The sequence below is a fragment of the Lissotriton helveticus genome, chromosome 5_1 (genome assembly GCF_964261635.1).
Source record: "Lissotriton helveticus chromosome 5_1, aLisHel1.1, whole genome shotgun sequence".
In the NCBI taxonomy this organism is placed as follows: Eukaryota; Metazoa; Chordata; class Amphibia; order Caudata; family Salamandridae; genus Lissotriton; species Lissotriton helveticus.
Window position 1 is genome coordinate 825120361 of NC_136065.1, and position 14565 is coordinate 825134925.

The 14565-nt window shown below is 46.1% G+C and overlaps 1 protein-coding gene across 2 annotated transcripts in view; it reads right to left on the bottom strand.

The window, feature by feature from the left end:
• Positions 1-14565, bottom strand: part of WAPL (WAPL cohesin release factor) — a 1132828-nt gene that overhangs the window by 813616 nt on the left and 304647 nt on the right. For both annotated transcript variants that reach the window (XM_078643290.1, XM_078643291.1), the window contains exon 4: positions 1215-1327. In XM_078643290.1, coding sequence (XP_078499416.1) covers positions 1215-1327 — 113 coding nt within the window. The remainder of the gene's footprint in view (positions 1-1214; positions 1328-14565) is intronic.

Consider the following 14565-nt stretch of genomic DNA (forward strand, 5'->3'; position numbering starts at 1 on the left):
GGTCTGATCTTCGCGCCTTCATAGACATAACATAAGTGCAGCTTCTGCCAACTTTGGGCTTGAGGCGGGTTTTATATTGCTTTGCTTGAAGCACACAAACACACTTGATGCTGTTCGCATGCAGAGAGCTCGTGTATGCTGATGTGATCTCTTCATTCTAGGATCCTGAGGTATGGGCCCGCCCTAATTCAACCCAAAGAGACCTTCTTAGCTATTAATATAATATGCATGTTAGGGAGGGTGAGAAATAAGTGTTGTTAACCCTTATTCATTTACAGCATGTTAACATGCTGTCAACCGTTCGCTTTCTATGGACTAGTAACTATGCTGGTAACTTTGCTTCTGATAATATGTTTACTTGTATTATCTAAGATACTGCGCCTGAGAAGACGGCATTAGTAAATAAACATTTCAAATGCTCACGTGTTCTTATTTACTCCATGTTCTGGTTTGTAATGATTGTATAACGAAATAGTGCTCATGTGTTCCACGTAACCGGAGGTATTGTAAGCTCATGTTCTGGTTTGTCTAAACATTGGGAGTTTGTTATGACCAATGAGACACTGTAGCTAGCTCGGTAAGGGGTTTGTTGGGTACTAAGGTGAGTTTTGGGTCACCCTAATTCGCTGAGGTTCCAATCCTCTGTGCACAGTTCTGTGGGAGAACAGAAACCCTGCTACAGTCTCATTATAAGTGTAAGTAGTAGTATGCCTGCAAATTGCACTAAGTAGCAGATACAAACTTTCAGATTTTGGCATTCTCCGTTTTTGGACAGCTTCTTGAAATGCGGATTTCCCACTTAATTTACTATCAAGCCTGGTTTATTATCACTTCTCCCACAACCCACAACCTATACATTCAAAATGTCACCTTTCTATGCCAATCAAGAGCTTATAGAAAACAAAATTGGAGGCCTTTAAACCTTTACAACTTATACCCACACAAGGTGTAAACATTCAAAAACATGACTAAATTTTGAGTTAAACATTGAGGTTATACTTCAATGTAGAACACTGCACATTACAAAATGTTACTGCCAGGGAGAATCGGAGTTCTTTTTCTGCATCAATCTAATAATTTTGTCTGTAACAACGCAATTATTTGTGGAAGCTACAATAGTTTATATTTTAAAAAAATGCTTGAAAATCGCATTTTGGAAAACAACAATCATGAAAGAATTTCAAAAGCGGACCATGACAACTACAAATACTCACTCGCTTAGGTGCATTGAAAATCTTCCTAGCACCTTCTTTAGACTTCTCTCCAGGTTTCGCCTTCTTTAGCTCCTCGGGAAGGCCATACGGATCATCAGATAGTTCCATATGTTCTGCAACGCATCAATAATAATTAGTTTCAAAATCAAGTTCCAATTACCTTGCATGGATAAATATCAATGCTAAATTTCAATAATAGGGTTCCTTCAGGTTAAAATTCAAAATAATCCATATTTCCATGCTTTAGCCGTAGAAATTATTTTATATGGATTATGAATTTTAAAAACAAACATTTATAAAGTTTAAACAGAGATTGAGTTCAAAATACTTTGCAACATTACTTTACAATTTACTAAAATGTAGCCTCATTTATAACCACTGTAATGAAATTTAAGTGGTGCCAACCCCATGCAAGTTGCTGAAATACTATGTGAGACAGAGGCACAAGTTACTTACCTTCGGTAACGCTATATCTGTAAGAAACAGTAGTTAGTGTAGTTAGTGTAGTTAGTGTACTCTCACACCTGACCGCATCCAAACAATACTACACCTTTCCTCTCCCACCACCCAAAGAGATGTTCGTGCGCTAATTGGACTCACTTCCTTTTGTCGCCAATGGATACCAAATTTTTCCCTCATAGTTAAGCCACTCCTTGCTTTGCTTACGAAAGATACACCCACACCTCTTCCTTGAACACATGAACACGACCAAGCCTTTCAAGACTTACGCCACGCTCTTTGCTCTGCACCAGTATTGGGCACACCTGACTACTCTGAGCGCTCAGGGTGTGCTCTTTCAGTCCTGACCCTTATTCACGGCACCAAACAACGCCCATGTGCTTACTTTTCAGCCCCCCCTAGACCCTGTGGCCAGACATCCCCACCTGCCTTAGAGCAGTTGCAGCAGCGGCCGTCTCTATCCGACAAAGTGAAGGGATTGTGTTGGAATCTAGATTGACGGTATTAGTTCCACACGCAGTCGACATATTATTGAATCAGACAAAGACACAACACCTCACTAGTGCACGACTAACAGGACACAAACTTACGCTGTTAGCACCCCATATCGCGGCTAAAGAGATGCGCGACCCTGAACCCTGCCACACTCCTGCCAACACCTGATTCTGACATCCCAGACATACCACATGACTGCCTTTTTCGAACAGAAGAACAGACTAAGGGACGGGTATACTTAAAAGACACCTCTCTCATAGAACAGGATGAGCAATTGTGGGTGGACGGGTCTTGTATTAAACTATCCAACGGTACCACATCTGCTGCCTATGCCATCACCACTACCAACACCATTGTTGTGAGTGCACGCATACCTCAGAAATCGGCCCAGGCCGCAGAACTTCTAGCTCTCACCCGCGCTTGTATCCTTAGCCAGGATCTCGCTGTCACCATTTATTCCGACAGCCAGTACGCCTTCGGGGTAGCCCACAGTTTTGGTACCCTTTGGAAGGAAAGAGGGTTCTTAACATCACATGGTACGCCCATTCAGCATGGTGACTTAGTCACTGCATTGCTCCAAGCCTTGACACTACCCAGAACATTAGCTATTGTTAAATGCAACGCACACAAGGTCACAGACGAAATAGGGTTAGGAAATGCTTTTGCTGATGAGACAGCCCGGGCTACTGCACAGGAAAGAATACATACCCCTATATACATTGTAAAATCCCAAGCAGAGAAATGGCATGATGTTAGACAACAGATCAGGGACATACAGTCCAGTGCCACCTCTGAAGAACTTCAAAATTGGGAGAAGGAGGGCATGCTTGATGAAGAAAATGGTTGGTGATCCAAAGATGCAAAACTTTGGAAATTATCAAATGCTTATCTCCTCCCATTGTTGAACAGGACTCATTTGCCAGCACACACCAATGTTGACACCATGACTAAAATATTACAGGAAGTGTGGGATAACAACCAACTCCAGTCTACTGCCTCCAGGCTGGTCCAACAGTGTTGGGTTTGTCTCCACTACAATGTAGGTAAAGGGACTAGAGTACCACGAGCAGGATATGCCATCCCTACATCACCTATTGAAGTCCTCCAGATGGATTATATCCAAATGGAACGATGCAACAACCTTAAATATGTTTTAGTGGTTGTTTGCGCATTTAGCAAATGGGTGGAGGCTTACCCGGTCAGAGACAACACTGCCCTACCCACCGCCAAGATATTGCTGAAGGAATTCTTACCCCGCTACGGCCTTTGCCGGGTCCTATGGAGTGACAGTGGGAGTCACTTCATGGGAGAAATAGTCTAGCATATACTAGCAGGATTAGGGGTTCAACAAAAATGTCATGCAGTCTTCCACCCCCACTCAGCAGGCCTAGTGGAAAGATACAATGCCACGATCAAATCCACACTAGCCAAAATAGTAGAAACTATAGGGCTAAAATGGCCAGATGCGCTACCACTGGCCCTTCTATCAATAAGATCTGTCCCGCATTCCTGCACCATATTGACTCCATATGAGGTGGTCTTTGGATGCCCAATGAACATCTGGGGCGCACCTCCCGCTACCACACTGTCTGATTCCCCTTGTGAATTATTGAGTGCTTATTCGTCCGTACTTACACGCACTTTGTCTTCCATTCATCAGCAGGTCCAAGACGCATTGCCTGATCGATCCACTGGGCGGGACACGCCATCCTGCCCGGGGATTATGTGCTGGTGAAGAATGTTGCACGCAAAAAGACACTGGAACCCCGGTGGAAAGGACCCCTCCTAGCCCTGCGGACCACCAGAACGGCCCTGCAAGTGGAAGGCAAGAAATCCTGGATCCATGCCGTTCACTGCCGGAGGGTAACCAGCATCACTCAAACCAATCCCACCTTGTCCACCTACAAGGAAGTTGACGTGCGACCCCCCTGTGTGTGGTCTCCCAGAACCAGAACTGGAATTGTTCAAAGTTAACACCGTGCCAACTAAAGAAAGATGCAATCTCCGCCCACGCACGGCCTCTGGGGCTCCAGCGACCGGGCAGGGGAGGTGAGCAAAAAGTTGCAGGGAGGTAGTATTATCTGGAAGGATGGATTGGTGTTCCAGGGTAGCGGGGTACTGAGAACCCTAGCCAGGAGAAGAAACCACCAGCTACCGGCGACGCTTAGGGCTCACCTTCATCCAAATATTGAATCAACACAATAAGGTCTTGAATTAAACGAACTGTTGGGTCTTTAGTCTCCTGCCTCACTCCATGGAGAATAACATACCCTTCCTACCTTACTCTTACTCTATACATGCCTCTTGTGCTGCCTGGATGTCGCTCATCATGGGCGCCCATCGGTCCAGCGGCCTTGCCGACATCACTCTCCAACAATTGCAAGATGAGTTCTGGCAGAAAAAGACAGTCAATGCTGTTTGCCCAAAGAACAGTTCTACAAGCATGTCTAAGGACGAGAAGGAGGAAATGGTGGCATTTGACTACCAGTAGAACACGCTTCTCCAGCTTCAAAACAAGGACACTCGCCAAGCGGACCCCACCGCTAGCTGTTGTTCGCATTTCTGGACTAATGTGTATCAGAGGCTTGGGAACGGAGTCCGTTGGGGAGAGCTCTTGTGCCATGAAAATGACATCTCCACCGCCCCTGGTTGCCTCCCCAAACACCTACTTTGTGTGCGCAACAAAGGCGTACACTTGGCTTCACGAGAACTGGGGAGGCACATGTTACATAGCTTTCCTCCTTCACCCGGTCTACATTGCTCCTCCTCTTCATCATCGCACCCGCCGCAGCGACAATGTGGCCGAACAAAAACACAACCTCTCAACAAATTCTGGATGCCATGAAGGGCATCCTTCCTTTCTGGGGACCAATGGCAAACAGTGAAGCCATTCGTCACCTCACCAGAGTCATGGAAGCCACCGTCAACATCACAGCTGGTATTCTGGCCAACAACACTGCGCAGCTCCAAGTGGTACGCCTTCTCACTCTTCAGAACCGCATGGTGCTTGATGTCATCCTAGCTGACCGCGGAGGAGCATGTCGCATCATTGGCGCCAGCTGTTGCGTGTATGTACCGGATCATTCATCATCTGTCTACGAGGCTATTTCCACACTCCATCGAATAGCCTCCGACCTCCATCAAGATAAAGGCTCATGGTCTCTTGGTTCTTGGATATGGCAACTTCTACTGACATGGGGATGGAAGGTCCTAATGATTATCCTAGTACCTCTTGCACTGATCTTCTTCTGCTATCCTCGCCTTCATTGTGGGCCCCCACTATGTGCAAATGCTATCAAAACAGTCCCCGTGAATGCCCACGTCAAAAACGACAAGATAATGACTGAACGTGAGACAGCTATTGATGAACATTGTAATTGAATGAAAATGGTTTCGCTAATGGCAAAAGGAGGGACTGTGGAAAAGTGGGTCTGCTATCTTGCCATGCAATCCACCATTGTGTGCTTAACTCCACCATGTTGTGCTTTAACCTTCATGACTGACTTTCTGTGTCACGAACACGCTGGAGCTCCACCTTTTGACCTGTTGCATTCCTACATGGACACTCTGTTCATGCTTTGGCCTGCCACTAACTAACCAGCCCATGCTCAACCAGTCGGACATGGAGTTTCTCAGATGTATATCGTCCTCACCCTGCACACACCAAGCCCTGCAGGCGTCCTTCAACAGGCCTAATCAGGCTTCCCTGTTTGCTGTGTTATCATACCTCTCACCCTTTGCCCTGCAGTAGTCCAAACGACAAATATTTATGGACTCAAGTGTAATAAACATGCCTTTCGCCTACACCCTGCGGGGTCCTCACCACTACCTGTGCTTATGAGATTAACCTTTGTTTGACATGTAATTATGCTATGCCATGCAGTACCATCTGTGAACTATAATTATAATGTTTTGCCCATATCCTGCTAAAACCCCAAAGGCTACTCACCTTTTGACCCTCCAGATTTTCCATTTGTTTAGGAATGTAATAAAGTGTTATTGGTACAACTCCCTTACATGCCTGGGGCAGTACAAAGAGTATATAACAAGTGAAGTAAGACCATTTTAGCAGACTGCCTCCCCAGACAGCAATGGGTGTCTGCTGTTGAGGCACCTCTCCATCTCATGAGATTGTAATAAATATCCTTTCTCTCTGGCTCCAGCGTTGGTCTCAGTTTGTATTCCGGACCCCAGTGAACTATAGGGTGACCCTGACACCTTTGGTGGTCTGCCAAAAGACCCCCAAATACACACATACACACGAACGAACATACACATGAACGAACATACACACGAACATTTATAGTTTTGTAAAATGGTCAAACTGCTCATTCTGTTCACTTTCACTTGCTTTGGTCTACTGATCATTTCAACGCGTATATTTTATAAAATCACAATGGTTCAATTAACATAAAAATACACCCCTCTGTGTATTCTTTGTAGATTCCTAAAAGAAAGAGCATGAGTGACAGCTAAAGGGTTCTAGATCGGCTACCATGATTCTTTTTTTTTGGGGAGGGGGGGGAATAAGGGTTGTCATGCTCTGTGGTTGACAAAACTTTTCGCTGAATTTCTAGGTTTAGGGGTGCTTATAGTGGCACTGTGACCTAGCTGGTCTATTGGACAACATATCCTCAGGGGGTTCTCGGAATCAGACTGGCACCATCCCAACGTTTATTTCACCCATCAAGCGTGTAGTTCCTACTGGAAAGTGTAAACTACACAACATCAGCAGAAAGGAAGCCCTAGTTTGCAAAACTAGCGGGTCTCTGGAGATGTTAAAGTAGGGAGGCTTGGATGACAAAGCCTGAAGCTCACTGACGCAGATATATTTGCCACCAGGAAGGATGTCTAGATGTTATGGAGCTTAAGAGGACATTTGTGCAAGGGCCCAATTGGAGCACGCATCAGGAACGTCAGGGCCAGATGAAGGTACCACTGAGGTATGAGGAAGGGTCAAGCAGCAAACTTATATTGCAAACCTTTAAAGAACCTATATACAGGAATGAAAATGAAGAGGAATGGCTGGTCAGGAAACTGCAGAAGGGCTGATAAAGCAGAAAAATAGTCCTTTAAGGTGCCCAGAGCAGAGACCACCTGGGCAAGGGAAAGAATTAACAGAAGCACCTGAGAAAGAGGAGCAGGGGAGGGGTCAACCTGTTTTTCTATACACCATGCCACAAACCTGCCCTAGCAGCAGGCGTTTACCATTTTGGTGGAGGTATGCCAGGCTGCCAAGATAACATTGCAAACTTCAGGAGAAAGGTTGAAAGTGGTCAACTGTCGCCACTCAATATCAAGGCAAGAAGGCGGAGCATTGAAAGGGTTCAGGTGAAGAACCCTCCCTTTCTGCTGCGACAGAAGATCCTCCCAAAGAGGCAGCCTGATCAGAGGCCAGATGGCCATGATCAATAACTCTACGAGCGCTGTGTGTTGTTGGTCCTGAGGCGAAAAGCCGGGACTGGTGTTCTTGACTGATGTGAATGTAAGAAATCGCCGATTTTTAAAATATTGCACTGCACCTAATATCGTTTTTGACACCCTGTGTCTTTTAAGGTCTCGCCTGTCGATGCGCATGCGCATCGAGCTTGCGAGACTATTGCGGCTTAACCACTCTTTAAATAACAAGCAAGGAATCGTGGCGATAACTTGCAGTGCCCGTGACTTTTAAGCTCAATGCGCATGTGCATTGAGCTTAAAAGCGCGTGCACATCAGTTCCCTCAGCCGCAATCGCCGTCTGTTCCCTCAGCCGCATTCCTCCGACACCTTTTGAAGTGAAGCTTAGCTTCACTTCAAAGGCCCCGGCTTCTTCACACCCACATGCCGCTCTCCCCGCTCCGCCCCCTCCCGCCGTGTCCACTTCACTTTGACGGCCGCAGGCCGTCTCTCGTGTTTCTGCTTGTTTAATTGATCTCCGTTGGTCTTTCTCTACTCCCTCCCCCCTCCCCACACGTGCCCGGTCTCTCTTCCCGTCTCTCAGTTCTATCTGTTCTTTCTTACTCTCTACCTTTCTGCCCCGTCCCTCTCTTTCGTTTCCATTCTCCTTCATCTTTAGTTCCTTTTGTGTAGTTCTCTTATGTCACACTCGTTCTCTCTTTTCCTCTTCATTCTCGCTTTCTTCTATGACATCTCCCTCTCTCATCTCTCGCAAGTTCGCTGTCTCCCGCTCTTTCCGACCGATTCGTTTGGTCATTTCTCTCTCCTCCTCCCCTCTTTCCTTTCTCTTTCATTATCTCTCTCCAGCTCACCTGCTATTGATTTTTACTTAGAGGAGTCGCAGATAAATCTTTTCAATCTCCTAGTACTTGGGCCGGCTCCTCAAGCATCGCTCCAGGCCCCAGATGCACGAAAAACCTCTTGTGTGCCTGCGCAAGTAGCCGCTCTCCTCACTTTTCAGGTTACTGCTGCTGCACTTTAACTCCAGGGAGCTAGTCAGATGCATGCATGCCGATCCTCGCTGCCCCCCTGCTACCCCACTGCTGGGGTCTTTAATGGTGCACTCGTTTATGTCCCCGACCGAGGGCACCTTGGCCACACCACTGCAGCGGTTCGTATTCCTCGAAAGCGTTTGCCTCGAGGTAAATTGCAAACGTGAAGCACTCTCCAAATTTCAGCACACTGTTTATTTACAGTCTGCACCCATTATTGTGTGCCACTGTGCTTGTGCAAGTTAACAAAGCAGTGCTTTCTTTTAGCTACAATCCGATTTTGAAACGCAACGGGCACTTTATTTTCAGGCCACATTTACGGGTTCTTTTTGTAGTAAATGTTTTGTGTTTAGCGCACTTCATTTATTTGTAGCCTGTAAGATGTATTGCTCAATGTTTCTCATTTTTGTATAGAATGAGGGGGAAATGACTTAATCGCCGATAATTCAACCCCGATGCGGAGCTGTTTCAGCTGCCTCCCTACTGCTGCTCATTCCTTCTCATCTGTGCTTTTATGGCTCTCTCGCCAGTGTGCATCTCTGCTCCGTGCACTTTCTCCACTTAACGGACCTGGTATGCTGTCCTGCTCCTCTGTACACTTTCTGCTGTGCCACGCTTTTCACACACAACAGCTATTTTCTCACATGACCGCCTGCCGAGCGGAGCCTCTTTACTTTGTTAGGTTGTTTCTTTCCATAAATGAGCTCCCTGCCGAGATTCATTGCTGCCTCTCCTACTCCACCCTCCTTCAGTAACCATTAAACTTCACATGTAATGTTACCAGGGCAGTGTCATAAACTCAGCACACTAGCAGATCAACACTTTGTTTTTAGATTACGGACTGTGCACTTTGTAGGTCTGGGTACTAATCCTATTTCAAGAAACATAGTTTGCATTTTTAAACATTTGAAATGATGCTGAAGATTTATTTATTACATCTGTATTCGCCACCTAAATTATGTTAGTTATTTCTTTTCCAAGTCATGGCCAGGGCATGGTTTAAAGTGCTGCCTCCAAATTGTATTATCACCTGGAACCCTTAATTTAAGTACTCTGTCTGACAGCATCTCCAGGATCTGTAATTATTTATTTGTTGGAAATGTTGTGGCGGTTTCTGTCTGGTAACTTTGCATCCAACAACTTACTAATGCAATAGGTCTTGCATTTGCGAGAGTTAAACCTATTGGCATTGTAATTGACAATGCCTTTTATTTACGTTTTAAAAACCAACACAAATAAAAGGCAGTGCCATTTACAATGCCAATGGCTCAAACTAACAACTGCGAGACCTATTGGCTATGCCAATGCTTGTTATTACTTCCTGACAACTAGGAATCTTTTACCATTCTCGAGCACTCCTGCTTACTTGATTCAGACAGTTTATCCCCATCGCAGCTCACTAAACGCTGCCAGGGGTGTGACTGGCTTGGCGCCCGCCATCTTAGGGGTGAAAATTACGAGCGGTCCAGTTGCTAGGCCCCTCCCTCACCTCAACTATAAAATGTCCCCCCATTCCAGGGAGCGCAGCGGACGGGCGAAGCGGGCGGCGCGCCAAAGGCAAGCCCGTCTGCGCCCGTCCGCACCAGTTCCACGCCTAGCGCCGGAAATTATGGCAGTTTTCGAAAAACTCACTCTCTTCAATACTCAAGCACACAGCTCCTCGAGCTGAACCAAGGCTCCTGTAAATCTATGCATAGAGCAAATCCACTAGACCTCTCTCCGTCATCTAGCTGTGCCGCCTGTGGCTTGCATATACTTAACAACCCTCCCCTTCAATCCCATAAACCGCACAATATGCCCCCAATCACGAGCAAATGTCCTATCAACAACACTCCTGTGCTGATCAATAATAACCACAGGGGTGAACCAAACTGCTCGCTGAGCCGGAAAAGATTTTTGAAGTGCATATTGTTGAATACGAGATCCATGGTCAAACACAAACATGAAATCTCAGCCCTGATCACAGACCATGATGCTGATCTAATGTTTTTAACAGAAACATGGGCACCTGATGCCTCAGGACCGGACTGGAACGATGCAGTCCCTGAAGGGTATCGTGTAGAATTTTTAAACAGGCTAGGAGCAGTGGGTGGTGGCATTGGGATTATCTATAAATCCCATTTAAAAGTTCTCGCTACCCGAACATGGTCTAGAAGCAGAAGCCATGAGCTTTAAAATTAAAAACAACTGCCTAATATTTACAGGTCTGCTTGTGTACCGTGCCCCCGGTTTGAGAGCGCCGTTTATTAGAGCACTACACACCTTTCTCGAATCTACATCTAATACCACCACATATACCATCCTAGGCGATTTCAATTTCCATTTAGAAGCAAACAATGACTCGGACTCGACCACTTTAATTGACAACCTTCTTAGCTTCGGCATGACTCAGCTAGTCTCAAACTCCACCCACATCGCATGACATACCCTCGATGGCATCTTCACTAACAATGACCATATTAAAGCTATCGCGACTGAAGCAGTTCCGTGGTCTGACCATAGTGCCATCTTCTTTAATATGCCTATGGTCAGACAAACAAATCACCGACGAGGCCTTACACTCCCTGAAAAAACACGTTCTTGGAGCAAGCTCGAACCCGCCCTTCTGGCTGACTCACTTGCAATAGATCCCCCTGCTCTTGAAACCGGTAACACTAACTTGGGTGCGATCAAATATCAGAAGTGGATTAAACAGGCAGTCGATCAGCTGGCTCCTGTAGAAACTAAAAAAGCCAGAAGACGATTTGCAACTGCGCCGTGGTATTCCACAGAAAAACAAAAAAACAATAAAACACATAAAACAAAAATGCCGACGACTTGAGCGGTCATGGCGTCTGGATTACAGTGCTCAAAGTAAAAAAGTATACATTAAAGCCCTGCAGGAATATAAAATAGCAATAGTTCAGGCCAAATCTGCCCATTTCACAAATAAAATTAAGGCAGCTTCTAACACTGCTAGAGAACTATTCAAAACTGTCACCCTTCTGACCAAAAGCCCTCGTGATACTGTCTTCACTCCCGACCAGAATTTTGTGACAAACATTGCGACCTTCTTCCAACAAAAGGTCCAGGCAGTTTACGATGACCTTAGTTCATCTGCATCAATCACACTCGGTGAAAATAATGATACTGCCCCCCTGCCTGGTTCCGGCTATTCCTGCTTCCCCCTATTAGAAGAGTCACAGGTGGCAGATTTTATCACACAGATGAAGTCAGGGTCTCCATTAGACCCCTGCCCACCACGTATAATACACATGTTGCCACAGACTGTGGCAGCTGTCCTGACCCCCTTGTTAAACAACATTATCACCTCTGGTGATTTCCCTAGTAGCTGGAAGAAAGCCTGCATTCGACCTATTCTTAAAAAGGATTTGCGGAACCCTACCGAACTAAAGCACTATCGGCCTATTTCCTGTCTACCTATGCCAGCCAAGATTTTGGAAAAACCCATAAACCAAGAAATGATGCGGTACGTTGACCGCAACAAGCTCCTAGACCCCTCTCAGCATGGCTTTCGCCCCTTCCACTCAACAGAGTCTGCCTTAATCATGGCAACCGAAAATATTCGAAGGACAATGGACGAGGGTGGCAGAACGGCCCTGATTTTACTAGACCTTACAGCGGCATTTGACACCGTGAACCACTCGATCCTGTTAGACTAAAAACTCTTGGTTTCACGGGGGCTGCTTTAGCTCTATTAACATCCTTCCTGGACTCCCGCACTCAACAAATACACTGGGGAGGCTTTACTTCTGACGAATTTTCCCTCCCGGGTGGGGTCCCGCAGGGCTCGGCACTATCACCCACTTTGTTCAACCTGTATGTTACCCCACTGGCTGCCTTAATTCAATCCCATAGCCTGCAATTAGTGTCGTACGCTGACTACACTCAAATTGTAGTATCAGTATCCCAGTCTATCCAAGCCACTGCAGAGCGTTTTAAGAACTGTCTTCTTAGTGTAAAAAACTGGATGTGCCGTAACTTTTCTAAAATTAAATACGGACAAGACTGAGATAATAGAGTTTGGTCAGAAACCATCGATCTGGAACAACCTCTGGTGGCCCCCGGAAGCTGGCGCCTGTCCTAGCCCTGCAGAAAAGGTTAGGAATCTTGGCTTCCTGGTTGATAAAGAGCTTTCCTGTAAGGCACAGATTAACCAGGTAACCTCCACCTGCTTCCATACCATCAAGGTCCTTAGGAAAGTTTTACCCTACATTCCTCCAACGTTAAAAAAAACGTAATGGCTGCCCTGGTAATGTCCCGAGTGGATTATTGCAATTCACTCTACTTGGGCACAGGAGAAAAACAATTAAACAAGCTACAGGCAATTCAAAATGCCGCAGCTAGGGTGCTGCTGAACCTACCCTATCGCCACCCAACTTCCAAAGCCATCAAGGAACTTCACTGGCTTCCAGTCAGGTGTAGAATACAGTTTAAGGCCCTCTGTCTGGTCCACAAATCCTTGCACGGTATGGGACCAGACGATCTCCCCAAACTTCTTCCTCGATATGTGCCATCGCGTACACTGAGGTCAGCCAATCTAGATCTAATATGCCAGCCTAAAATAAGAAGAATGCGATGGGGGGGCAGATCTTTTTCCTATCAAGCTTCCAGACTATGGAACTCTCTACCCACTACACTGCGCTCACAATAGTCTAAACTATGTTTTAGAAAGGCACTGAAAACATGGCTTTTTTCGTCGCATTAAGACCTGCTCTCACCGCTCTCTTTAGTCTCTCTAGCGCCAAGACGCCGCGGCATTCGAGCGCTTTATAAATACTTCTTCAGTCAGTCATGACTCGGGATAAAAAAAACTCTCCAAGCCCAGTCTAGAGCCACTGAGATTACTTGGGCACAGTCATTCCTGATCTTCTTGAGAAGTCTGGGCCGGGATGGTATTGGTGGAAAGGGTTACAGGAGGCCTAAGCACCACTCCAGACTAAAAGCGTTTCAGAGCGAGAGCCCCATTGGAAACTTCAGCATACAGAACTGCCGACCCTGCGTGTTCTCAGCAATGACAAACAAATCTAACCAAGGCTCTCCCCACAGCTGAAAGACCATGCACCACCTCCGGATGGAAACACCAATTGTAATCCGCTAGGCAGCTTCAGCTGAGATTGTTCACCGCAAACACAAGGAGAACCTGGCCTGGCAGTTCGGGCTGAACTGACCCTATCGGGAATAGGGTCAAGACTGATTAGCATAATAATAATCCACATTTGTAAAGCGCACAATCACCCGTAAGGGTCTCTAGGCGCTGGGGGCCGTCGGGAAGATTAAGCAAGCTATTGCCCAGAGTCACATGGTGCTGGGCTAATCTGCCGCCGGTGCCGGGGATCGAACCGTGATCCCCAGATTCCGGAGTCAGTCGCCCTGGCCGCGGCGCCACACCTGGCTGGATTTAAACTTGAATGGCATGGGGAGTAAAAAACGATGTATTTAGGCCCAGTTGTTAGACTACCATGGCTATGCCCTGCTGTTCCAGCTATGTCCAGAGATGCAGGGCCTCTTGTAAAAGGGTCCACGATCCCACTCTGCCAAAATTGTTGAGGTACCACATGGCAGTGGTAGCCATTTGAGTAAACTGTACAATGGTACAAAAAGGGAAAAGACCCTGGAAATAAGGTACGAGGAGTCAGAACCACAAGGGTTGCACTTCTACATTCAAAAAATAAAAGAAACTATTCAATCCCTAAAGCTAACTAAAGCAGCAGGGCCAGATAATCTACCTGCAATTATATTAAAAAATAGTACAGATTGGTGGGCAAGGTTTTTAAATGCGACCTTTCAACATATAACTTCAGGAGCTTTCCCAGAAAGTTGGAAGGGGGCTATGGTGAGGCCAATTTATAAACAAGCATTTGCTATGCAATAGGTCTCGCAATAGCAAGATTTAGAGATATTGGCATTGTAAATGACAATGCCTTTTGTGTTTGAAATACCTGAAATAATAAAAGGCATTGTCATT